The sequence below is a fragment of the Solanum pennellii genome, chromosome 12 (assembly GCF_001406875.1).
Source record: "Solanum pennellii chromosome 12, SPENNV200".
NCBI classification, from domain to species: Eukaryota; Viridiplantae; Streptophyta; class Magnoliopsida; order Solanales; family Solanaceae; genus Solanum; species Solanum pennellii.
Window position 1 is genome coordinate 6,182,597 of NC_028648.1, and position 25,750 is coordinate 6,208,346.

The window sequence follows — 25,750 nt, forward strand, 5'->3', positions numbered from 1 at the left end:
AGCATGACATTAGTCAATTCAACCAAAGTTCTATTTTTCCTTTCTGCTACTCCATTAGACGAAGGAGAGTAAGGAGGAGTAGTTTCATGAATTATTCCCAATGATCTAACAAAAGAATTAAATTCATTTGATTCATATTCACGGTCTCTATCACTTCTAATTCTTTTTATTTTTCTTCCAAACTGATTTTCAACCTCATTGAGATTTGAAATTTTAAAAAGCATCACTTTTATTTTTCATCAAGTAAACATATGTNATCAATAGAACCATCCGGTTTTAACTTTTTCCTTAAGACCCATTTGCAACCAATTGTTTTACAGCCCGGTGGTAAATCAACTAATTTCCAAGTTTTATTAGAAATTAGAGATTCCATTTCATCATTTACAGCCTCTTTCCAAAAAATAGAATCATGTGAAGATAATGCTTCTTTCAAAGTTAGAGGNTTCAAAATTCTTTTTAACCATTGGGATTAATCCTAAACTACTCATGATTCCAACATAACGATCATTAATATGACACAAATGAGCATGTCAAAAATTAGTAGAAGAAAGCATATAAACAGAATTCATTTCAACATTCAACTTAAACATCCCATCACATGCATACCCCTTCCCCACAAAAATACCTTTCTTCACTATTACATATTGATCGGATTCAATAATCTGTTTAAAGCCTGCTTTATTAAGAAGAAAACTAGACATCAAATTTTTTTCTCATAGAAGGAGTATAAAGTACATCTTTCAATGTTAATATCCTTCCAGAAGTAAAACACAATTCAACATCTCCCTTTCCAAGCACTTGAGTAGTGTGAGCATCACCAAGCATGATGGTTTTAAGCTCCTCAAAATGAGTATATTTTTTAAATCAGTCTTTGTCATAACAGACATGATGGTTTGCACCAGAATCAGCCCACCATCCATCAACATTCTCAACCATGTTTATGTCGGTAATCACCGCCACAAAAGGTTCTTCGGTAACGTTTGCCTGAGGGTTAGGACCACGTTTCCGGAATCTGCAAAATCGAGCAATATGCCCACTCTTGCCACAAACAAAGCATGGTCCCTTTTCTTGAACTTGTTGATTTTGTGCTTGGTGATTTTCACCATTATTTTTCTTGGGAGGTCTACCATTATTTTTCTTGAATTTTTTCTTCTTAGGCTTTAAAGAAGTATTTTTGTGAGTTTCAGGAGTAGCATTATTCGAAGTAATTAAATTTACCTTCGATGTGATGTTGTTCTCTTCTGTTTGTAAAAGTGCATCTTGGCCTCTTGCTTCTTCTTCCATGCGGATTTTCATTATCAAGCTTTCAAGAGAGGTTTCCTTTTGTTTGTGGCGCATAGTTTTTTGAAATTCCTTCCAAGAAGGTGGAAGTTTATCCACTATGCCACAAACAATAAGGTTATCTCCAATTTTAACCTCTTCGGACCTAAGCTCTCCAACAATCATGATGAAGTCTTGAGCTTGATCTACCACTGATTTGTTGTCCACCATTTGGAAACGAAAAAATCTACTAGCTGCATATTTTTTCGCTCCAGCCTCTTCGGTATCATACTTACTCTGCAATGCCTTCCAAATTTTCTTTGCACTAGAGTAAGTTCTATCATAATAATCATAAAAATTATCAGATAGACAATTAAGAAGATAATACCGACACTTATAGGAATCACCATCGTACTTTTCCACTTTCTCTAGATGAGAAATAGTTTCATCATCATTCATAGTGGTGATGTCTTCTTTATTTGGATTCTTCTCAGTTAATACATAAGAAACATTGAGAAGACTTAAGTAGAAAAGTACTTTACCCTTCCATCTCTTGAAATGGTTACCATTGAACCGAAATGGCTTGTTAAGATCTCCCATCTTGACATCCGCGGTTTTTTCAATTGTAGCCATCTTTGAATCTCCTTAAAATTGTTAGTGAAAAAACTTACAAGATAATAAAATTGCAAGATTACAATTGAAAATAAAATGAAGAAAGTAATCTCTTCAGGCTGAGGCGCGGATATCTCGCTCTCTTTAAGGAGATTCAAGCCCACTGCAGCAAATGTTTTCACCGGTCCAGCAGTAGTCCTCTTTGACTTGTCCCCTCCAGGATACAACAGCCTTCACAAAGTATAACTCAACAACTCTGGACAAGAGTTGAGTCCAAAGCTCCACAAAAAAGAACACCTCCCTTCAACTAATAAGAACTCTCTTTTAGGCCAACTCTTTCACTCTTTGTTTTCTCTTGTGTTTTGTGTGTATCTAAAACCAAATGAAGACCACCACTATTTATACTACAAGAAGTCTTCCTAGCAATGAATAGGAAGATAATGGAGGTAGTAAATAGTGAAGATAATGGCCTTAGGAGTTTCATAGGTTACAATAGGAGTTACATAGGTTACATAGGTTACAATATGAGTTACATAGGTTACATAGGTTACAATAGGAGTTACATAGGTTACAAAGAGTAATGGAGGAATTAAGAATGAAATAAAGTGATGGCATTACATGGCTACCAAGTCAAAGATGAATAGCATAATTAAATTGGTAGTTTAAAATGCCTACCAATGGTCATTCTTATAACTCCAAAATAAAGCAATTTAATATGTTAAATATTAATACTAAAATGCTAATAACCTAACAAAAAGTCTTAGCCTGTGGGCCGAACCCGATCCTGCGCCAATCAAGCCTCAAGGGCCAAGGGCTTATATAAGTCGAGCTTATAAGCCCTAGTTTTAAATGAGCTTGAAAAAATCTATCCCAAACCTATCCTAATAATGGGTTGGGTTGGGCCGGCCCCATAGGTTAAGCCCGTTTTGACGACTCTAATTTTGACATATGTATAGATAAATAGGTGAAGGGGTGCCGCTTGACACTCATTGCTCGATGAAAGTTCTGTCCCTTTCTCATTAGTTTGACACTCATTGCTCGATGAAAGTTCTGTCCCTTTCTCGTTAGTTTGAGAAACACAATTCAATTATATGTAATACAATTTTTATCACCTGACAAGGGGTGCCGCTTGACACTCATTGCTCGATGAAAGTTCTGTCCCTTTCTCATTCGTTTGAGAAACACAATTCAATTATATGTAATACAATTTTTATCACCTGACAACCAAATGGTTAAATTATTTCAACTTGACAAAAAACAAATAAATTATTAGTATTAGTTAAAAATTAAAGTATCATGATCCCACAATTTTGATTTTAAAAAAAATTAAAACACTTTTCTTACGACAGTCCACCACCTTCTCCCCCATAAGTTTTTATTTTAAAAATATTTTTATAATGTTTTTTAAAAAATCTTACTATACCCCCACCCCCCACCCCCCACCATAATGTATATTGATTAGATAATGATATTTTTTATGGTATCATTAAGTTTTCTTGTTCAGAAATTGATCATTAGTCAATGAAATCGATACAATATATAATACGAATTTAGAATTAGTTAAGCGGAAATTATCAACTTTAATGAATGAGGAGTATGAGTTGTGACTTTTTTAAGAGAATGAATATTTCTTGAATTACTTTGGATTGAGGTGTGAACATGTAATTATTTTGAAATTTATGGTCCATTTATGTAGTTTTTCCATAATAACATAAAAAAATTTAGGGGAAATTACGTGGTTAAGCAAACGTATACTAGTTAATTAGCTAACATAGTTATATTTGCATTAATTACAATTCGAAACTTACTTCTATATATAATTACGTTTTCTCTCCTGTCTCTCTCTCTCTCTCTCACCTCTCCTCTCTCTGTGATCTCACTCGTTACTCTTTTTTCCAGTCTTTCCTCTCTCCTCTCCCTGCCTAGTCTCTCTCTCTCTCTCTCTTCTCTTCTGTCAATCTCTCTCACTTCATATAAACACAAATGTATAATTTGTGTTTGCATAAAGCGAGAAAGACAAGATATTAAAATACAAATACATAATTTCTCCGCCCTATACACTTATAATCATATAAATACAAATCCTCCCTTGTTCTGTTCTCTTTTGTCTTTCTCTCTCGCTTTATTGAATATACAAGTACAAATATTTTAACTCGATTCAATTATTTACGATTCAATTATATGCAGATATACAAATTCAATAATTGATATCGACAAGGAACACTTCTCAATAATCGAGTTATTTTTTTACACTAAACAATTGGGGTATATTACTGTTGGTGGGTTCTGTGTTAAAGACCCCACAAAAAATGGCTTTATTGAGGTGAATACTGATTTCACTTTAGTAAATCTCATCAAAGACCTAAAAGATGGTGACTTTTTAGACCTTTATGTGAAGTATGTGGTGGATGATGTAGAAATGGTCACAACGGGTTTGTTTTGTGGGTCTGTCGTTGAAGAAGACTTTGAAGATATAAATGTGACTGCAAGTGAAGGGTTGAATCATGAGGCTGAATCTGAAAATGTTATTATGGAAGTTGAGCCAGGGGATATATCAGATTTAGATGTGGAATGGACAGAATCAAATGAAAAAAGTAGTGACGACTCTCAAGAGGATGCTATTCCTGATGTGGATGACTCTGAGGTTGATGAAGAATTAAGATCTCTTAGAAATGAAAGGAGAAACAAAGTGAAAAAGAAAAAACCTACTCAATCTGAGATCCAAGATTATCAAGGAATTTCTTAGGTGATTGGAAGATGGAATTTTCAAGATTGTGTGATTATGCAGACATGATTAAACATACTAATCCTGGTACTTCCTGTTGAGTGAGGACAGATAGAGAGTCTCAGCCAGGAAAAACTTTATTTGTTTACTTCTATGTTTGCTTTGATGCATTGAAGAGGGGTTGGTTAGAAGGATGCAGAAAAATTATTAGTTTTGATGGATGTTTTTTGAAGGAATCTTGCAAGGGAGAATTGTTGGTTGCTGTTGGTAGAAATGGAAATCAACAGATGTTTCCAATCGCATGGGTTGTTGTTGACACAGAGACAAAACATAGTTGCAGTTTTTTTCTCAAGTACTTGATAGAATATCTGAACTTAGGCATAGGACATGGACTGACTGTTATGTCAGATATGCAGAAGGTTAGATGGTTTTTGTATTGTATCTTGTTCTTTTATTTTTTATTTTCTTGTGTTGCTAATACTTTTTAATGTTTGTGCTACAACTGTTTACATAGAACCTTTTACCAGCTTTATGTGAGTTGCTACCCAAAAGTGAGCAGAGAAGGTGTGCTAGACATATCTGGTCCAACTGGCATCAATTATGGAGTGGTGAAGAAAGAAGGAAATAGTTCTGGAGATGTTCTAAGTCAAGTTTTGAAGTGAAATTTGAAGATGAGATGGATAAACTCAACAAATTAGGTAATAAAATTTGTGAGGACTTGTTGCATTATGAAAAAACTACTTGGTGCAAAGCATATTTTAAAGAGCATTCTAAGTGTGACATTGTTGAAAACAATATGTGTGAAACTTTTAATTCTTGGATACTAGTTACTAGACATAAGGCTATCATAACTATGTTAGAGGAGATTAGGCACAAGATAATGGACAGAAATGTTGCAATGAGACAATTTGCTGAAACTTGGGTCTCAGATATCTCTCCTATGGCTAGACTAGTACTTGAAGAGAACAAAGATCTTGCTAGATTTTGTGAAGTTAGATTCAATGGTGATATTGGGTATGAAATCTTAGATGGTTAGTACAAACATATTGTTGATATAAGGAAGAAGACATGTACATGTAGAACATGGCAATTGAGGGGCATACCATGTCAACATGTTGTGCTTGCATATCAGCACAAAGGCATAGAACCTGAACATGAAGTGGTACATTGGTATAGGAAAGAGACTTTTTTGAAGGCTTATAACCATTTTCTACAGCCAATACCAAATATGAAAATGTGGCCTCACACTAGTGGTGTAGTGATTGAACCTCCTCAACCAAAAGTCATGCCTGGTAGGCCACCACAGTGCAGAAGAAAGGCAAAGAATGAGCCTAGGAAAAAATATGAAAAGTTGTCCAAAAGAGGAGTAAAAATGACATATTCCCCGTGTCATCAAGTAGGCCACAACAAAAAATCTTGTCCAACATTGGTAAGTTATTATTCTCTTCTAATACATCTACAATAAGCTTCAATTATTTACAATAATCAATTATTAGTACTGTATTAATAGGCTGGAATGGGACAACTTGGAGGCTACCCAAAAAGGCAACCAAGCTCAAGCCAACCACCAATGTCTAGCCAACCATCAAGCTCAAGCCAGCCACCATTGTTTAGCCAACCATCAAGCTCAAGTCAGCCACCACTTTTTAGTACACCATCAAGCTCAAGTAAGCCACCAGTATTCAATCATCAAGGCAGTTCTATGTGTTTTGATTCTTCAGCTGTTAGAAGAGAGCAACAACCTGCTAAAAGCAGAGGCATATACAGAGGCAGAGGTACTGGGAGAGGTACTGACAGAGGAACTGGTAAAGGCACTGGGAGAGGTACTGCACTGGCAGAGAAATTGAAAAAGGCACTGGTAGAGACATTGGAGGTGTATCAAGTCAGTAACCTGATCAACCAAGGGTTGTGGAAGCTTCAACATCAACAGGAAGACAAAAGAGGACCAAGACTATAGGATTTGGCATCTATACAAATGCAAGTGGCAGTCAAACCTTTAATGTAAGTGTATACATAATTTTGTTCATTTCTTACTCTACTATATAAAGTCTCATTTTAAGATATTTATATGCAGCCTGGTACTTCAGGAGAAAAAGTTATCAATCCGAGAGTTTATAAGGATGCATCTCCAACAAATATTGATATTGGTTACAAGCCTCGAGGACTCAAATGGAATGGTGGAGATGATGTCACTGGTTCACAGTTGCAACGGATCACTCAGTCAAGGAAAAACAAGCGTGGAACATCTAGTGCACCAAAGAATGTCTAATTTATGTAGAAAAATCACTTTTTGGTTGTGTAATTAGCAGCAGAAATTTGTATTGACTGTTTTGAAACTTGAAGCTCACTAGAGCAAATTAATGGCGTGAATGATCAATTTTTACTGCTTTTGAGGCACAAATTACCTTCATTCCTTCAATTAAATCATTACAATAAAAATACAAGGCATTTACAATAGAAAAACCGATCAAAATTGTCCATAAAGAACACTACAATCTACCATACTTACTTTTATGAAGGAATCTAATAGAAGACAAATGAACCAACTAAGATCATTTTGTTACACAAATCCAAGTAGCCAATATCATCCCTACGATAATGCATATCATCCATACTTTTCTTGATCGATTCCTCTCCAATTCATATGTTTTGACTATTTTCAACCAACCCCATATCACCCTCCTAGCTTGAGCAGGCATTTCATCATCATACCATCGAAAATATCCACTTCCACCTCATGCCTACAAAATTAAAGAAAAAAATTGAATTATAAATAAGGTGATTCTTTACTATATTGGACAAAAAAAAGTGAATTTGATTTACCTTTGAAGTTTTGCAACAAAGGAACCTACGTCCAGGATTGGATTGCGTCCATGAGGTCTTCATTTCCACAATGTTCCCACATTGACATAGTACTTTCGCAGTTGAAGAAGAAAAAATTGATGAAGAAGATAAATTCGACATTCGAACTTGATGATTAAGAAGAAATCAATGAAAAAGAGATATAATATAATGAGCTAAAGAGGATAAATACTGATGAAGAGAAACAAAAGAGGAGAAATAAGGGAAGAATGAGACATTAGGGTTAAAAGGGGGAAGAAGATCGTTGGTGGGTGGTTCAAAATCCACATCAGCGCTTTTAAAACGTCTGCACGCGCTTGAAGGACGTGAGATCACGATTGGCTCCACATCAGCCAAGAATATTTAAAAGGATCAAATTATAGGGGGTTGAAAGATTCAATAGGAATCTGGGTTAGTTAAAGTACCTGGGGAAAAAGCGCGAACAACTTTAGGGACCTGCATATGTATTTGGCCTTGTAGATATTTTTCCTCCAAAATGGATATGGAATTATGGATATTCAAATGGTATCAATGTAGCCCGACCCGCAATTCCATCAGGATTTTCAATTGACTACTGACCTAATCCAATTTCCCCTTTTTCATTCTTTCTCCCACCAAAACAAATATCTTTGGCCATCCTCAACAATGGCCATCACCAATCTTTTATCCACCACCATTACACTCAAACACTCGCCATTTCTTCTACTGAAACCCTCAACGAAACTCAGAAATCCTAAAAGGCCAACAATTCGAGCTCAATCTAAGAACGACGACTCTGTAGATGGTCCAGATCGTTTAATCTCCGCCATAACTTACTTCTACCCTTTCTTTGATGGTGTTCAGTACGGTAAATATGTAATCACACAGTTTGCTCCAATACAAACACTTATTCAACCTTTAGTACCAGCTATAAGGGTTTTTAAGAGCTTTCCGCTTAATGGGTTGTTGGTTTTCTTTACACTCTACTTTATTGTTGTTAGAAATCCTAATTTTAGTAGATATGTCAGGTTCAACACCATGCAAGCTATTGTTCTTGATGTGCTTCTCATTTTTCCTGATTTGTTGGAGAGGAGTTTCAATCCAAGTGATGGGTTTGGGTTGGATTTGATGATGAGCTTTGATAGTACTGTGTTTTTGTTTCTTTTGGTATCTTTGGTTTATGGTACTTCGTCTTGCTTGTTGGGTCAGCTACCTAGATTGCCTATTGTTGCTGAAGCTGCTGATAGGCAAGTGCTATGAACTCGTAATTTTACTTGTTTATGAGGTTTCATCCTCTTTGTACACTTAATTATGTTTTGCTTTAGCTGACAATTAATATCTATTTCGTTCCGAAAGTAAATGTTTATGCTCTTTAGATCCTTGTTCATGCATATCATTTTGCTGTTTCTTAACGTGGATATGTATATTCTTGTAATGGAATTAGAAACATTTTGGTTTCTTTTGTCAAGTTAACTACTTTTTTTCTATGTATCTGCCTTAACAAAAATATATAGAGGTATTTCTTTTTTGACAACCGTAATGTCTTGGTATACACCTCAACTATTTCATGGAATATCTTAACTAGAATTGTTCCAAGTAACTCTGTCCACTACGACTTAGGCAAAGAGAATATTTTATTGCCTCTGCATAGATTTGCACTTTCGTGTTGTGTAGTTTTCGTTCCAGATTCATGGACTTTGATGCCTTGCCATTGAGTGCCACAAAGGTGGTGATATTATCAACAAGTTCTATCATTTTTTGATATGAAGATAGTTCAATCCCTATTTGTAGGTAACATGTTAGTTACATCACCATTCTTTTTTTTGTTTTTTGGATGAGGTAACATGTTACATCATCGGTATGTTGGTGTTTAAGGAAGAAATTCATGATCCTAGTAGCCAGTTAGAGAGATACCAGTTGTATCATGATTTTAAATAAGGGTCTCGTTTTGTATTATCTTGAAAAGGGCAAGCATGCAGAGATACGCGGAAGTCAGGTATCAGGTTTGATGTTATTCTTTGAGATAATTCAGATAATGTCCTCCACCCCATCCTAGAGCTTGAGCTAATTACAGAGACTTAGATGATTTACGTAAAGGTATTGGCATCTAGTATACACCTTCTTTATGTAAAATGCTAGTATGCCTCTCTGCCAGTGCCTCTTCCATTTCTTGTATAGTATATTTTAGAAGTAGTTTGCCCTTGGACAGAACAAACAATAAGCTAAAACTAGGACGGAAGAAATGATTCTCTTAATAGCTGCAGGTTTTATGAATCTGCATCTTTTGCTTATTTAGGAAACCTGGTCATCATATCCACCTTTGGCTGGTGCCTAGATGGTAAATGTGTTGGGATGTTAAATATTTTAGATGTTGATACTCAAACCCAAAAGGCAAATATTTGCTCCTTACTTGTAGGATATCCTTTTGTCCCTTCAATGGACATGATTTCACCATCTTCAATTTTCTGATTGAATAGTTGAGTGGTTGGCTAGTGGACATTCTTTGCTACCATGAATTATGAAATTATGACAAAAATGTCGATTATGTTTTCTGAAATCTATTCTTAGGTATTACATTGACATTAACTATGTGGTTTTTATGACATTTAAAATGAGGTTGTTGCGTTCGGACTTTGTAAAAGTGAAGCCTAAGTTGCTCAGACTCTTTTACTTTTGGCACCGCACCGGTGTCGACATGGCGTGGGTGTGAGATATGTACCCGATTTGGTCAATGATTTCTGTGCACGAAACAAATGGGTGTGAGATATGTACCCGATTTGGTCAATGATTTCTGTGCACGAAACAAAAACTAAGGTGAAATTGAGGAAAAATGGAATACCTTGTATATATAAATTTCTATTGTCACTCCCTTTCCTTTTATCTCCTTTCAGGATTCTCCTCTCGATCAAGATTTTCTCCTCAAGTTTTCCACATAATATCTCATAATTTAGGTTTTATAACTTCATTTTTAGTTCTTTGAATTATTTGTAGACGAATCTCCGCACCCATATCCATACATGGATCCGTATTCCCGGATCTAAAAATTTTGATCATAGAGGATCCGACCTCTGGATCTGCATCTGTATCGGGCACGCGCTCCTGAGTCCGATCAACTTAGAATCAAGCAACAAAGCAGAGTGTAAAGCTCTGCACATGGAACACCTCCATTTTTTCATGTAAAGGTCACTGCAATCTACAGCAACAACAACATACCAGTGTAAGTGAGGTTTGAGGAGGATAGATTGTACACAGACCTAACTCCTAATTTGTGTGTGGTAGAAAGGTTGTTTCCGAAAAGCTCATTGCAATCTCATTTTTTAATGCAAGGATGCATAGGACTTGCACTATGTTGCTTTAGATTCTTCACCTTCAACTTCCTTTTTGGTGAAATACATGTTTATTGTCAAACTGCTCTGGAAGCCAAAGATAAAAATTTCCCTGACATTATACTTTATAATATGAATTTGTATACAGATTATGATACACATTTCTAATCTTATGCTAAGTCTGGTGCAGTCAAGTGATATAAACCTGAACTGTGTTCGTTTAAAGACTTTTCTATTTCTTCTTACATCATTAGATATATCAACTTCCCCAGTATGGTCATACCACATCAGTTCACCATGGTTTGACTGACTATGAAAAGTTGAATCAAGTTTTCTAATTGAAGTTTCTAGGGATGACAAATGGTGCAGGGCAGGATGATTGCTTACAGATTCCATTATTGAAAATAATAGTAGTAATAAACAAAGATGGAATTAATAACAAAGTTGCAAAAAAATCGATAACCATGACACGCAAAACCTAGCACAAGCCACGGAGCTTTGGCTTCCCCTGTCGGTAGAGGCCTCAGTGGAATCACGTGGCATTATATTACTTGGGACATACTTGACAGCTACAACTTTTATTTTCTTTCTCCTCTTATTTGGGCATATATAAGATGCTCATTTCATTCTATTCCTATTTTTTTTTTCTTTGGAGCCTACATTGAAGTGGTGATTAAATTCGAATCACGTATCGTAAAGTTTATTTGGAAATGGCACTTCCTAAATAGATTTTTTTTATCTGATACATCTGATTAAGAGTGAAACAGTTCTGCCTCTGAAACACATGTTTTGTTCATTGGATACCTTTTTTATTACTTGTTTAAACAAACTCTTGATGAGAAAGTAATTATTTCCCTTAGACTCAGTTTATATGACTCATTTTATGTAAGGAAAATCTGCAGTTGCTATTCTTTTGGGTACGCACAGGGTAAAACTCCGCTCCTATGCAATAGCTCGCAAACCACATAGGAGAGGTATAAATCCGCATTAGACAAGTCTGGTGCGACGAGCGCGACCCAGAAGGAAAACCCCTTGCTTTCTCTGGCAAGGGGTTTCGAACTTGAGGTCTCCAACATGGAAGTCCCAAGATCAAACCACTGGGCTACCTTGAAGGGTCTCATTTTATGTTTTGAGAGTCAAATATTTTAAGTTTGATCGGAAATTTGTGCATGGAATCTTTAATTTTTTGGAAATGAAATTTATATATTTGTAAACTACGTAAAAAGTAATATGAGTCAAAATAATTGATAATTCAAAATGTTTAATAAATTTATGAAAAATTTACGGTCAAAAATAGACTTATTTAACTCTTGAAATTCAAAAGTTGATACATAAAATGGGACGAAGGTAGTATTTCATAATGGTCAAATATTTCATTCATTCCAAACAAGTGACACAAATAAAGAAAAACAATTACATTAAATTATATATATTAATTTAGTTGGACATTTCATGTTCAATACTCATTATTGGTACACCTTCCAATTCGGACAAAATCTTCTTATAATTTAATCTGATGGGCGTAACTTATTTTAAAGTATATTTGGTCTCATTTACGTACTCTTCCTAATTGAGTGAATAAAATACAAGTGTTATAGCTAGGTTTGTTGATATAAACATATATCACAAATTAAATCAAAATTATAATTTCAAAAAATAAAATGATAAAATATAAAAAGTATTGTAACTGAGATGTGAATATCTAGTTCTCTTTAAAGAAACTTGAATTCATTGTGACATAATCTATACAGATTTAACAGTGTAACTCTCGACTTGTCCCCTCCAATATACAATAGTCCAGCAATGTCGCGTGCCACAAACAACTCCACATTAGTTGAAGAGTACAAGACTTCACCAAAGAACCCCTTCCTTCGATATAAAATTACTCTCTTTATAGTAGTGAATTAGTTAAAGATTTTTTTTTTTCTCCCAACTCTCTCTTCACTATACTAACCTCAATATAAACAAAACATACTACTTGTAATTTTTTTCTTACTTGTTTTACTATTCCAACACAAGGAAGAAAACATCTTTTATATAGTAGTAGCATTTCTTCCACGAATAAATGTCAAGAAAATAGATAGTCATTTGAAGATTAGTGGAACAATTTGTAGAAGATAATGAGGCCAACATGTCTTATATTTTTTCATTAGGTGAATAAAAAATAAGATGCTTGAAGATGGGCGAAATGAAATTGTTAATTTGTTGATAATGGTGCTATCATCGTACATGTTTTGATAGTCGAAATTAGAAAAAATTGATTGAACTTTAGTCATATGTAGCTGAAATAAAAAACAAAAATAATTTCACTTTAATTCATGTATCTTAAGTGCATGTAAAATTTGCGATTTCAAACACAAAAAGTTTATCAACTTCAATTCCATATGTTATATGTGAATAAAAAATTAAATTTTAAACTAAGGTATAAACAACTACCAAAATAAGATATTTATGCATTTCCTCCTAGCTCGAAGGGCGAGTAATGAAGCCACTAATTTAGCCTAAAAGATGATAAGCTCAAAGTTACAATAATTATTATTATTACTACTATTATTATTATTATTATTATTATTTTTATATATAAACAACAATATTATATAATATTTTGCTTGTCTCAATTTAATATATAGTTTAAGAATTAAAGAAAGATTTTTAAAATTTGTGATTTAAAATTAGTTATAAATAGTGAATTATACAAATTGAAATAATTAAAAAATAAAATATTCTTAGGACCTTTTGGCCATAGATTTTTCAAGTAAAATTTGAGAAAAAAATTTAGCAAATAATGTTTGTCCATACAATTCACCATTATTTGGGAAATATATTTGGCAAATAACCAAAATTTTCAAATACTAGAAAAAATTAGGATTTGGGTCAAGTCTCGTTATTCAGAAACTTTTAATAATTCAAATTCTACGCCAAACTTTTATCTTTTACAACAACATTCTCTATAATAGTTATTTGCATTGTTTTACATAATCTTCTACGTGAACATCAAATGAAATATCAGCAAATATGAAAGTGATGATATGATTGTTGATAAAAATGATGAACAATCAGCTTAGAGTAACAAAGTCATCATATCATACAAACCTATAGTTAGTTTTGATAATTTTTTAAAATTTATGAGTATAAATCATATTTCTTACAAAGATTAAATACATTTCTCAAAATATTATGGCCAACACATGATAAAATTTAACCAAAAAATTATTTATCAAAAAAAATTAAAAATCTATGACAAAACGCTAATTTAATTTGCTAAAATATACATATACATATATAAATGGACATTGAGCTCAAAAGATGTGTCATGTGTGCTAAATTAGGAAACAATCACCCTCCGATGATTTTTACCGAATTCATAAACCTGATTTTTACCTGAATAACCAGATTGCCAGTTCAGCTATACCCCACCCCTCAGTGTGGCTGGCTTTATCTGTAATTACACCTTCCATTCTGCTCAATATAATATCTGCTCTTTTCAGATCTCATCGGCGAAATCACACACACCGCCACACTTACTTTTTACTAAACAACAAACCACAGTTTTCCATTTTCCTCTGCCGGAGAAAAATGAAGCTCCGATCAGCAGCAACAACTCTGATTATTATTCTCTTTGCCGCTATTCTGCCATGTCACAGTCAGATCAGTAAAACCAAGCCGTCGCTATCTGCAAAAGGAGAAGCACCAGCTGCAGCAATCAGTATCATATCTCTAATGTCAGCTCATGGATGTAAAAGTTTTGCAGATACACTATCAGCTTCACCAGCTGAGAAGACATTCGAGGACAATGTAGAAGGAGGTGTAACAATATTTTGTCCAACAGACGATGCAATGAAATCGTTTTCACCTAAATTCAAAAATTTAACAGCGGATGGAAAACAATCAGTTCTCGAATATCATGGAGTTCCGGTTTATCAATCGATGTCGAGTTTGAGAACGAGTAATGGTTTGATGAACACTTTAGCTACTGATGGAGCTAATAACTACGATTTCGTTGTTCAAAATGACGGACAGGATGTGACATTGAAGACTAAAATAGTTACAGGGAAAATCACTGGAACTGTATTTGATAAAGAGCCAGTTGCGATTTTCTCGATTGATGAAGTTTTAGAGCCAATCGAATTGTTCAAATTAGCTCCAACTCCTGCACCAGCACCAGCACCGACACCTGAAGCAGATGCCGAGTCTCCGAAACCGGCCGGGAAGAAACACAAGTCACCACCGGCGCCGGCTTCTCCGGCGGATTCTCCGGTTGCTAGTCGCAAAGGCAAAGTTGCTGCTTCGACGGCGGATAAGAACGGTGGGTTTAGATTCAACGGCGGAGCAATGGTAACCCCTGTTTTGTTCATTTGGTTTGCCCATTTATTACTGTAATTTTTATTTTTATTTTTATTTTAGATTTGGTGTTATGTTTTAGATCTGAAATAAGTTTGGCCAAAATAAAATGGCTCTGAATTGTAACTTTTGTAATTGTAGTAGGATTGTTTTTACAGGTTTTTTTTTTTGAGTGTTTTGTTGTTTCTTTGATTATCTACTGTCAGAGTGAGATTTGATTTTATATCACAGAAACTTTTTTGCTTGTGATTCATAATTTAGAAATTTTTACAATTTTCTAATTTTTATTCGAATCTTATAGTTTTATTTGACTAGTTAAATTCACTCTTAAGAATTAGAAACCTAGAACGTATCAAAATATTACTATATTCAGATAATTTATATTATGACGCGAAATCATATATTACTTTATATAAATAAATTTAAGTTTGCAAGTTGGTTATAGATCTGTGGTGGTGTAGCCACTTTATTGTTAGAAATTCATCTGAATCATTTTCAATAACAAATTATATTATTTGTCTATAAATAAAATAATTTTTTAAATAGATACAACACATATTAAATATGTTTTATTTATTTTATATATTTATTTTTTAAATTTTAAACCTCCTTATTCTAAATCTCGACTCTACAAGAGAATCTGTAGATTTTAACTAAAGATTGTGCTAGTGTTGAATCATGTGTTTGGGGAATGCTTTTATTAGTCCATTAAATAATGGAGTGGGAGGTGGAAAAAGATTACCTGGTGGGAGATGCAGGGGGGTAACCATTTAATATTGGATAACAATAGAGGTGGTATGGTTAATGACTATTTTTTCGTTTTATATTAATTGAACTGTTGAGATATTTTACGTTTTTTTAAAAAAAAAAGATTAAAATATAAAATTATTATAATTTTTTATTTTTATTCTTACTGATTTATCAAATTTGTAATTATAATAACTAAACATTAATTAATAATTAATACCAATATTAACTAATAAAAGATAAAATGGGAAGAATATTTTAAAAATAAATTTTAAAAAATTGAATAATTAAATTAATTAAAAAATGAAAAATATATCAATAATTTAATTAATATAAAATTAAGAGAGTATCATAAATGGTATGCATATATTTTAATTATATTTTACGTATGCATATATTTTTATCGTAATTTTTTGAGTAGTATATAATTTCGAGCCAAATAGAACGACATATGACATTATTTATACTTGATTTTAGTTCATTTTACTCAAAATTAAAATAACTCATCCAACTATTCATTTTCAAAAACTCAATTAAGATCAGAGTTAAAAATTGGTTCGCGAAAATTGCCAAAACTTGCCTTCAAATTTCGTCAATCTGCCAGTGAGATTCAACATTCTCCACCCTGTAATTTATTTTACTCAAAATTTAAATATTTTTTTTGGTTAAATTAAATTAAATCAATTAAATATTTCATAATTAAGATTTAAATATTTTAAAACTATACTAAAAAGCTTTATAAATTATGTATTTTCCCATTACAATTTGATAAAAAATATTCATATAATTTAACAATTACTTTGAGATGGTCTGATCAATAACCTTAACGATAGATGTGAGTAATACTTTCATTTGCTCTATGATTCTAAGGCCTTAGTTGTATCTATTAAAATTAAAATGTCTAAATTGAATAAACATCTGAATATTAAGATGTGTATTAAAATTTAAATGTCTAGATCTGAATACATATCAGAATATTATAACGTGGTGTCCATATCTTAACACTGAATTGTTTTCAATATTTGAATGTGCATATGAAATGTTAAATTAGGTCTTAGGCCTAACTCACAAGCTTTATAAAGAGTCTACCTATCTCATTAATCACCGATGTGAGACTTTTGTCATTCTTTACCATGAAATTAAATAAATCTGAATAATATTAAGACTCTCTTACCGATCTGATGTGCTCAGATTTTCAAATTCATGAAAAGGTTTGTTTAAAAAGAAATAAATGAATTTAATGAACTGAATCTAAATGATTAAGATTCATACCTTAAAATTAATCGATTTAATGAGCTAAATCTGAATGATTAAGATTAAGACCTCCATTAATTTTATTTTTCATTTTTCAAAAAAATTTTTTTTCTCACAATCTCTCTTCATTACGCTAACGACTCAAGTGAAACCAATAATCTTTTTTATCACGATCAACTCATTAGGCTAATAGATTGTAATGGAATAAAAGTACACTACACTTCCACTCAATATTAATTTGCACTTTTTAGAAGGCTTTATCTCACTCTAAAATGGTCATTTAATTTTAACTCTTTTTTTTTAAATCTCTAAAAAATTTCAACTTCCCTAATTTTTTCATTGAAATATTTGTTAGCAAGCCAAACAAACAACTTGCTTAGCTTACTTTTTATCTTTGCCTTCTTTAAAGAGAGGCAAACGATGCCATCCACCTTTTTTCATAAAAGCATTTGCTTATTATTATTCTCCAATAAGATTAAGTCACTATGAAGCATTTATGTTAACCGCTTTAACTAAAATAACACTATCACATAAATCGAAATAGAAAAATTAATCAAATTCATATTATTATTTTTTTTCATTCAGTACTAGAGTTTAGAGGTACTAACTTATCTTTTAATTTTAATGAAAATTGACTAGATAAAACACGACGCATGTAAATTGAAAATAAGAATGAAAAAAATTACATTCTTTATTGTATATTGTATAGGGAAAGATACATACATAAATAATTGTTTTGGATACAACGTAAACTTTATTTTGGAGTATAGGCAATTGAAAAATAAATAATCAAATAATTAGTACTTGTAACAAATTAGGTAAAATAGAAGTAATTAATTATTAATCCTGGTGAAGAGCATCCTTAAGAAAATAAAGGGAACTAATATGATCATCAATGACTGATGATGTTATTGTCATTGGAGTAAATCCTTGGTAATCACCTTCTGATTTTGCTAAACATAAATCTCTAATGTACTTTGAAAGACCATCTTTTTGAATTAAAGGTTGATTAGCATATTCTTCAAATGCCATCCACTGCAAACAAAAAAAAACATATATTTAATGATGTAGTTAAAAAAAAAATTCAGTCAAAAAACATATCTAAAAGTATTTTAATTTTTTGAGTTTCATATTTGAATTAGGCATAATACATAAATATACCCTTTAACTTGGCTTCAAATCACATTTATGTCCTTCAATTTTGGGTGTGCACAAGTAGACGCTTAAATTTGTATAAAGTTGAACAAATAGACACACATGTCCTACATGTCATTTTTTGTCCTACGTGGTGTCCTACGTGTATTGTGCCATGTAGGACTCATGTGTTTATTTATTTAAAAGTTGGATAGTTAAAGTGCTTGTTTGTGCATTATGAAAGCTAGAGGTCAAAGTTAAAATTTGAAGCCAAGTTTAGGGTCCAATATATGTATTATGCCTTTGAATTATCTGCGTGTGTTAAATTTCGTATATAAACTATTATATCAATTGTTCGTTTTTTGTATTTAAATATTAGTGATATTTCGGATAAAAATAGTAAACAACTGAAAACTCAAAAATAATTTTATGATAATTAAATACGAAATTCATTACTCAATACTTATAAAAGTAAAATAGAGATTTTTTCTACCGATATTTTTTTTAATTCTTTACTTATATTTTTAATAATTACCTGAGCGGCCTCAATTTCTAAGTCTTGCTTTTGGATGTGAAATGATAATGGACGCATCATGCAAAGGAAGAATAAGTCTGACTTGTTAAAAAATGACTTGGGTATTTGCCTGCATAAATGATTTTCCATGAAAAAATAAATTAATTAACAAGACTCAAAAAGCCCATACAATTGACCACATGATTAATATTTAGTTATTGAAATTTATGTCAAGAATTTTTTTGTATCACAATATTCAATTGCTAATTAATTGTTCTAATTTTGATTTCTTCCAAACTCATTCTCAATGTCTCCTATTTAGCCGGCACAAGTTTCCATGACAATTATTTTGAACTACTTTAGCTAGCGTTTGATCTCACGTTTTCAAATATTTTTGGTAAAGTATATTAGGGTGAAGTTTGTAGCGAAGCTTCATAATGTGTTTTGGCTCCAAATTTTCTTATAAATATTGGACTATTTCAAAAAAATATGATTTATACTCATAGATTTTAGAAATTATTAAAAATGTCCATATTTATATTATCATTTTATAGTGGATATGTTCCATTAAAAATAACCTTATAATATAATTGATAACAATCAACAATAACAAAATAACAATAAAGGCAAGACAATTCAGTAATTGCATATTCAAACTTGTCATTGTTCATTTATAATTACAACTCATTAAACACAAATTGTTCAAAAATTTTCACTCAAATTAGAACTCTAACTTTTTCGGAGGAGGTAGTAACAAATATTGATGGAATTAATTTTGATTTTTTTTTTAAATTTTCAAATATTAAAATTTGGCTCAAATATATATACTTTTTTCAATATTTCGCAACTTGAAATACTTGACAAATATATTTAAACACCACTTTTTCCAATTTTTTCTCAAAGTATTCTTGGGCCAAACGGGTCCTTAGTAAGGATATAAGTAAATGGTTCGAGGGAGTAAATTTCTTCTTCTTTTTTTTTGGTGTACACAATTAATAAAAGGTCGACATTGACTAATTGAATCTTAAATTTTTGACTTGTTAGCAATTAAATTTCAATATTTGATCATGACTCAATAATATTCTTTTTGACTTTTTCTTAAAATATGAAAAGTTAAATCTTTTTAGTCTTAGCCATGACAAAATATTATTTCTCCTTAATTTTCAAAATATTCTTGTGGCAAAAGTTTCCTACCTGAATGCAAGCACTTCCATAAATTCTGTGTCAATCTGGAATTATATATAAGAGAAAAATAAATAAACAAATCACATATTAGTAACATGAAAAATATAATAATGTATACATCTACATAATTAAAATTCATTAATTATATAAATGTATTTATACTTACTCCTGTTTCTTCTTTTAGCTCCCTTATTGCACCTTCAAATATACTCTCACCCTGAAAATGTATGAAAGATCGAAAAACGTCTCAACATATTATACATGAAAAATAAAAAAATATAATCGACGTTTTTTTTGTAATTATATTTTTTTTCAAAGATGACTTTATTTTTTGTCATAATTTTCTTTGTGACATGTTTAATATCACGAGATTAAATAACATTCTGAAACACTTGACATATCTTTAATTTAAAATTAAAGATTTAAAATTTCTTTTTCTTTTCTTAAATATTATATCAGATCAAAATAAATTATACGAATTGAACGAATAAAGTAAAAATTATCTAGATTCAATTAAAAAGCAAATATACCTCCTCAAGAGTACCAGTAGGGATCTTCCAGATACCACTTCCTTTTAATCTGCCAATATTCTCTTGAACAACAAGCAACTGAAAAACAACAATTATTTTTTAATAATAGACCATAATATACTTTTCTTAGTGTAAATAGTTTTCTAATTATGCATACAAATAGAAAGTAATTGTATTTATCCCGTAGCTGAGGGTGAGGGTGCATGTGCATTCGTTAATTTTGAAAAAAAATCACTTATATATATATATATATATATATATATATATATACTGAAAAACTGACAAAAACTAAATATAAGTTACAGTGCGCTCATGGAAAGTACAAAATGACACTTTCCAAAGAATCCACCCTTGTGACCTGGGTTCGGGCTCAGTCAGAACTATTGTAAGTTTCACTAATGTTAAATTAAAATTATATTAATGCACCAGAAATATTTTAATTCTAAATTCGCCTCTGCATATCTGTATCACGTAAATTAGAACATATTGAAGCAAGTTGAAATTACCTCTCTTTTGTGATTGAGTACAATAGCACCAATGCTGACTTTGTGTGAGGCATTTGCAGGTATAGTACTCTCACTATCAGCAATCCAATGCACAAGCATCAAGTAATCAGGTTCTGCATGATGATACCAAAACCCTTCCTGTTCACATTTCACAATTTATTTTAATTTTTGCTAAAAAAAAGTATTGTTGCACACGTGTTGAATCACCAACAGGGACAGAACCAAGAATTTCATATAGGATGTCCAGAAATAGCACAACAAAAGCTTTTTCTCAAAAAGTAGAATTAGTGAAATTCAAACACGCGAGCACTACTATCGCATTCCAAGCATCTGAAGCCCTTGGGCTACAATAGCTTGTTGTGTTAATTAGAGTGTCCAAATTATGTTATTTAATCATTTCGTATATCATTTTACTTGTATATACGGTATATTTTTTTTCAACGAAGGGTGTCCAATTGGATACCCTTACCACCATGTAGCTACGCCACTGATCACCAATGAAAACACATCCATTATAATAAATAATGGATTTAGCATCAGCTATTCAATGACAATAATATAATTGTATTTAGCCGCAATATTAAATATGAGCATATATTATAACTAGCACTCTATATAAATGTTGTTAAAGACTCGAAATGCAATAACATCAACTCAATTGTCCGCTACATGTAAATTTTGTTATTGTGATTATTTTGGAGGAACCAACTTTACCCGGCCCGTAAAACAAACACCATGATTAAAAAAAAAGTTTTTTTTTTAAGTACATATATGCTGAAGAAATTAATTAATTACCTTTACTACAATCTGAACCAAATTTGCAAGTTCAATAGGGATTTTAATCCATACACCCTTCTTTCCCTGCAAAAATAAAATAAATTAGTAATTATTAAGTATATACACTAATAACTTACTAAGACAAATTAATTAACAAATAATTTCTATGTAACTAATACCTGCATCTTCCACTCTGTTATCGAATGTTTAAGCATGTAATGAAAGACATTAGGTTCCATTGGAGTCTCAACTTTTAGAATAACACCTCCATGTTCATCGTTAATCGCCGGAAGAAGCTCATGAATCTTATAAGTAACACCATTGATTTGGACCAACATTTTCTCCATAAAGATGGATATTAATTAATTATATGATCAATTAGGTTAAATGAATGAATTAATAGAATTTGAGAAATGAATCAAGGTAATTAAGCTATGAATTAAAAGAATGTGTGATGAATGAAAGTAGATAGGTAGTGAATATATATATATAATATAAAGTGATGCATGGGGACAAGTAGTTTTAATTAGGGTCCTTGGAGAAAGTAGTGTGTAATTGGTGTGGTGGCGTGTATTTGGGTCCATTTAGACCATAACTCAAATTTGTTGATTTCTTCTTCTAGGTTATACGTGATGATGGGGGCCACCTTACATGAGGTTGTTAGGTTAATGGCCTACAGTGGCGGATACAGGAATTTGATTAGGGGGGCTTGAAGAAAAGTAGAATTAGTGAGATTTGAACATGTGAGCATTATTTTAATCCAAACATCTTAACTATTGCTTGTTGAGTTAAGGGTGTCCAAATTATGTTATTTAATCATTTCGTGTATCAGTTTACTTATATATACTGTTGAAGAAGATGAAAGCTGATGATTGGAACATACCAAACGAACAGGTCCAACGCAGTTGGCTGACGTGTCTACAACAAGTGTTGATGAAGAAGGAAGCTAAAGATTGGAATATGTAACATGTTCAACGAAGCTGACTAACGAGTTTATCTTAGTTGTATTATAATTCTAATCATAATCTAATCCTAGTCGTACTATAATCCTAATAACATGAGTAGTCTAATCCTAGTGTGACTCTAATTCTACAACAGTGCTATAAACTCTCTAGTCGCCTTCGTTAGACCTGTTCCTTTGACATATATGTTTCAATCGTCAGCTTCCTTCTTCTTCAACACATACAACATTTTTTTTCCTAGAAAGGTTGTCCAATTGGACACGTTGACAACCATGTAACTATGTCATTGCTTGAGGTGAGTGTTATAACCTTAACCACTAAAACAACCTCTAATCTTACATTTATAAAGTTCAAAATCAATATAGACATAAAAATTCTTTAAAGTGTCTTATATATAGTATAATTTTTTACCGAGAAAGTTTGGATGAACCTCTTCGACTATCTCTAGGTAAGCCCCCAATGGCCTACAATTTTTTTTGTACAACTATATGGTATTACGACCCTACTAATTCATCATCAATGGGAAATCACATTATCTTAATAGGTGAAGAAATATTAACAAATTTAGAATGTGCCCAAAAAGCTTAAATTTTTTAAAAATATGCATAGATTTTAAAATATACGAGTTTTTGGTTCAAAAGTGCAGGATTTCAATACAACAATTCAATTACTATTTTATATTCATTTATCTTTCCTTTTATGGATTTATTTCTATATCATTACATTGCAATATCAATTTAACTCACATAATTAATCTTAAATTATTTTCATAAATTTAAACGTATTATTTTTATGGATGAACAATAATTTATTTTTAAAAAAAAAAAACTACCTTATGTATGTTTTCAAATTTCAACCTTGTCTTATATTGTTACTTTTCAAATTAAAACCCAAATCAAACCTAAAACCTATATCGACTTTTAAAGTCATTTAAATTAAATTTTCTATTTTTCTTGAAACCCAAGAAAGTTTAAATTAGACCCCATTTTCATTTGTTTAAAATTAAAACTCATTTTCAGCCAAAAGTAATAGTAGTAATAATTAATGTGACATGCAGATTTGTGTGTGTTTGGCTGCTTATACTTTTAATTTCTATTTTCAAGTCAAGGGTCATTATTCGTTGGTCCAAAAAAATATTATGATTACTAAGTCCAAATTAATAACAGATCCATAGAAAAATAGTATAGAATAAAAATTAATCTTTAAAATTTGTCAAAGTAATTTACTAATTACATTTTCAAAGAAGAAGAAAATTGACTCGAACTCCAAATTTTGCTTTGACTCTACGTGGGAAGACGTTCTTCTTAAGTTTATTTTAAGAGTCTCTAATATAGTAGTTGCATGAAAATTATTTTATATAAAAAAATTATTCCTGTTACTATAATTTTTGTTCACACTGTTACAGTAAATCCATATACTTTTAATAGTCTAAATGAATTAGATTTGTGATAGAATCTTATTCTCATTTAGGCTTTTTTAAAGACGCTTTATTTTTGAAAAAAAAAAGTTATGCTTCATATTTTTTTCTTTAAAGATATATTCAAGCTCTTCTCATTCTCAAACTTTATTAGTTATTCAAATTATTTCCTTTAAACTTTTAATTTTTTGTTTTTGCTTTTTTTTTTTTCCTTTTAAGAATTGATAGAATTTATTGTAAAAGTTTTATTCGATTAAAATGCAAAAAAGACCTCATAAACATGTAAACAAATTTATAAAGACAAATAGTGTTAATCATGGAATGTACATACAAGATCTTAATTAATCATTCAAATATGCATTTTGATTCAAACGTTTTAATTTTAATAAAAACAAACGAGACCTAAGTGGCACACATTCCTTAAGAAAATACTCATTTCTAGAAAGTAAAAGATATTTTTATCAATTTATTCTTTATAAATGTATGTATATACTACTCCATTCGTCCATCTTTACTTGTTAATGTTTGATTTGACACACTCTTTAAGAAATAATAAATAAAGGGATAATTTACTATATCACCCTTGTTGATTAGATGTCATCCAAATATTGCAAAATGAATAGTACTTGATAACAAGGGTAAACTAGACATAAAATGATAAATTATTCATTGATTTAATTTATAAATTGGACAAGTATTACCGGGCTATCCAAAATAGTATAAGTTGACAAGTAAATATGATTTCCGGAATATATTATATAAAAGGAAAATTTACGTAAAAATACTAGTTTAGGAGCTAATTACTTAGATACACTCTAATTTACAATATTACGAATCTTATAAGATTTTGTGCATCCAGATTCATACATCTCGAGATACATGAAGTCAAACTTAGGTGTAGTTAAAACCAAATTCAAGAGAACTCACATGGATCTGCAATACATATATAATTACAAGTCTCGCTCGTCTTCCTCTCATCTCGCTCGTCACTCTCCTATATATATAATTTTCCAGATACATGCGAATCAAATCGACTATTATGCCTAAAACATTCACACAGAGGCAACACAGCCTTCTGCCTCTGCATCTCATTTTATGTTTGTACCTCATAAATCAAAATAGTAATAATAAGAAACATGTACCGAATAGGACTACGATCCAAATTGATTATTCGTAGAAACTTTCTTTCGTTATATTTATTTACTCAACTTTATTTTTAAAAGATTTTATATTATATACAAAATCATATATTACATAACTTGATATACAAGTACAACAACACGCACATGATATGAAACTAGTCTGTATTATTTTACAAGCATGAACCCCTAAAATTACAAGTCAAATTTCTAAAGTATCTTTAACAATCCATCCAATCATTATGGGATAATTAATGTCATAGTACCCTTGTTAACTGTACTGAAATTGAATTAATAGGAACTCAAAGATGGGGAGGTTAAGAAACTAAAAACTTGGTAATTATCTAATAAACATATATATTTTAACATGAAAACAAACGGTCTAAACTCTAAACACAATATAAGGATTACTTTTCTAATCTGAAATCTTAATAACACAAGAGTAAACAGAAAAAAAGTTCTGATTCATATACATCATTATTGATTTAGAGGGGGGTGGGG

General features: G+C 31.4%; 3 protein-coding genes and 1 pseudogene across 3 annotated transcripts; 3 read left to right on the top strand and 1 right to left on the bottom strand.

The window, feature by feature from the left end:
- The first annotated feature begins 6,113 nt into the window (after positions 1-6,113).
- On the top strand, positions 6,114-6,866 carry LOC114075219 (annotated as a pseudogene).
- A 1,143-nt stretch (positions 6,867-8,009) lies between these two features.
- LOC107007625 (protein TIC 20-v, chloroplastic) lies at positions 8,010-8,885 on the top strand. Its single transcript, XM_015206315.2, has one exon. It carries the CDS (start codon positions 8,084-8,086, stop codon positions 8,675-8,677), a length of 594 nt encoding a protein of 197 aa, XP_015061801.1. The 5' UTR covers positions 8,010-8,083; the 3' UTR covers positions 8,678-8,885.
- Positions 8,886-14,319: 5,434 nt separating this feature from the next.
- On the top strand, positions 14,320-15,123 carry LOC107005245 (fasciclin-like arabinogalactan protein 1). The gene has a single exon (XM_015203784.2). The coding sequence runs from the start codon at positions 14,320-14,322 to the stop codon at positions 15,121-15,123; it is 804 nt and encodes a 267-aa protein (XP_015059270.1).
- A 2,758-nt stretch (positions 15,124-17,881) lies between these two features.
- LOC107006906 (nudix hydrolase 2-like) lies at positions 17,882-22,078 on the bottom strand. Its single transcript, XM_015205417.2, has 8 exons — positions 21,911-22,078; positions 21,750-21,815; positions 20,955-21,092; positions 20,449-20,526; positions 20,085-20,135; positions 19,928-19,962; positions 18,755-18,863; positions 17,882-18,120 (listed from the first exon to the last, which is right to left on the bottom strand). The coding sequence occupies exons 1-8, from the start codon at positions 22,076-22,078 to the stop codon at positions 17,926-17,928; spliced, it is 840 nt and encodes a 279-aa protein (XP_015060903.1). The 3' UTR covers positions 17,882-17,925.
- Between the last annotated feature and the right edge of the window lie 3,672 nt (positions 22,079-25,750).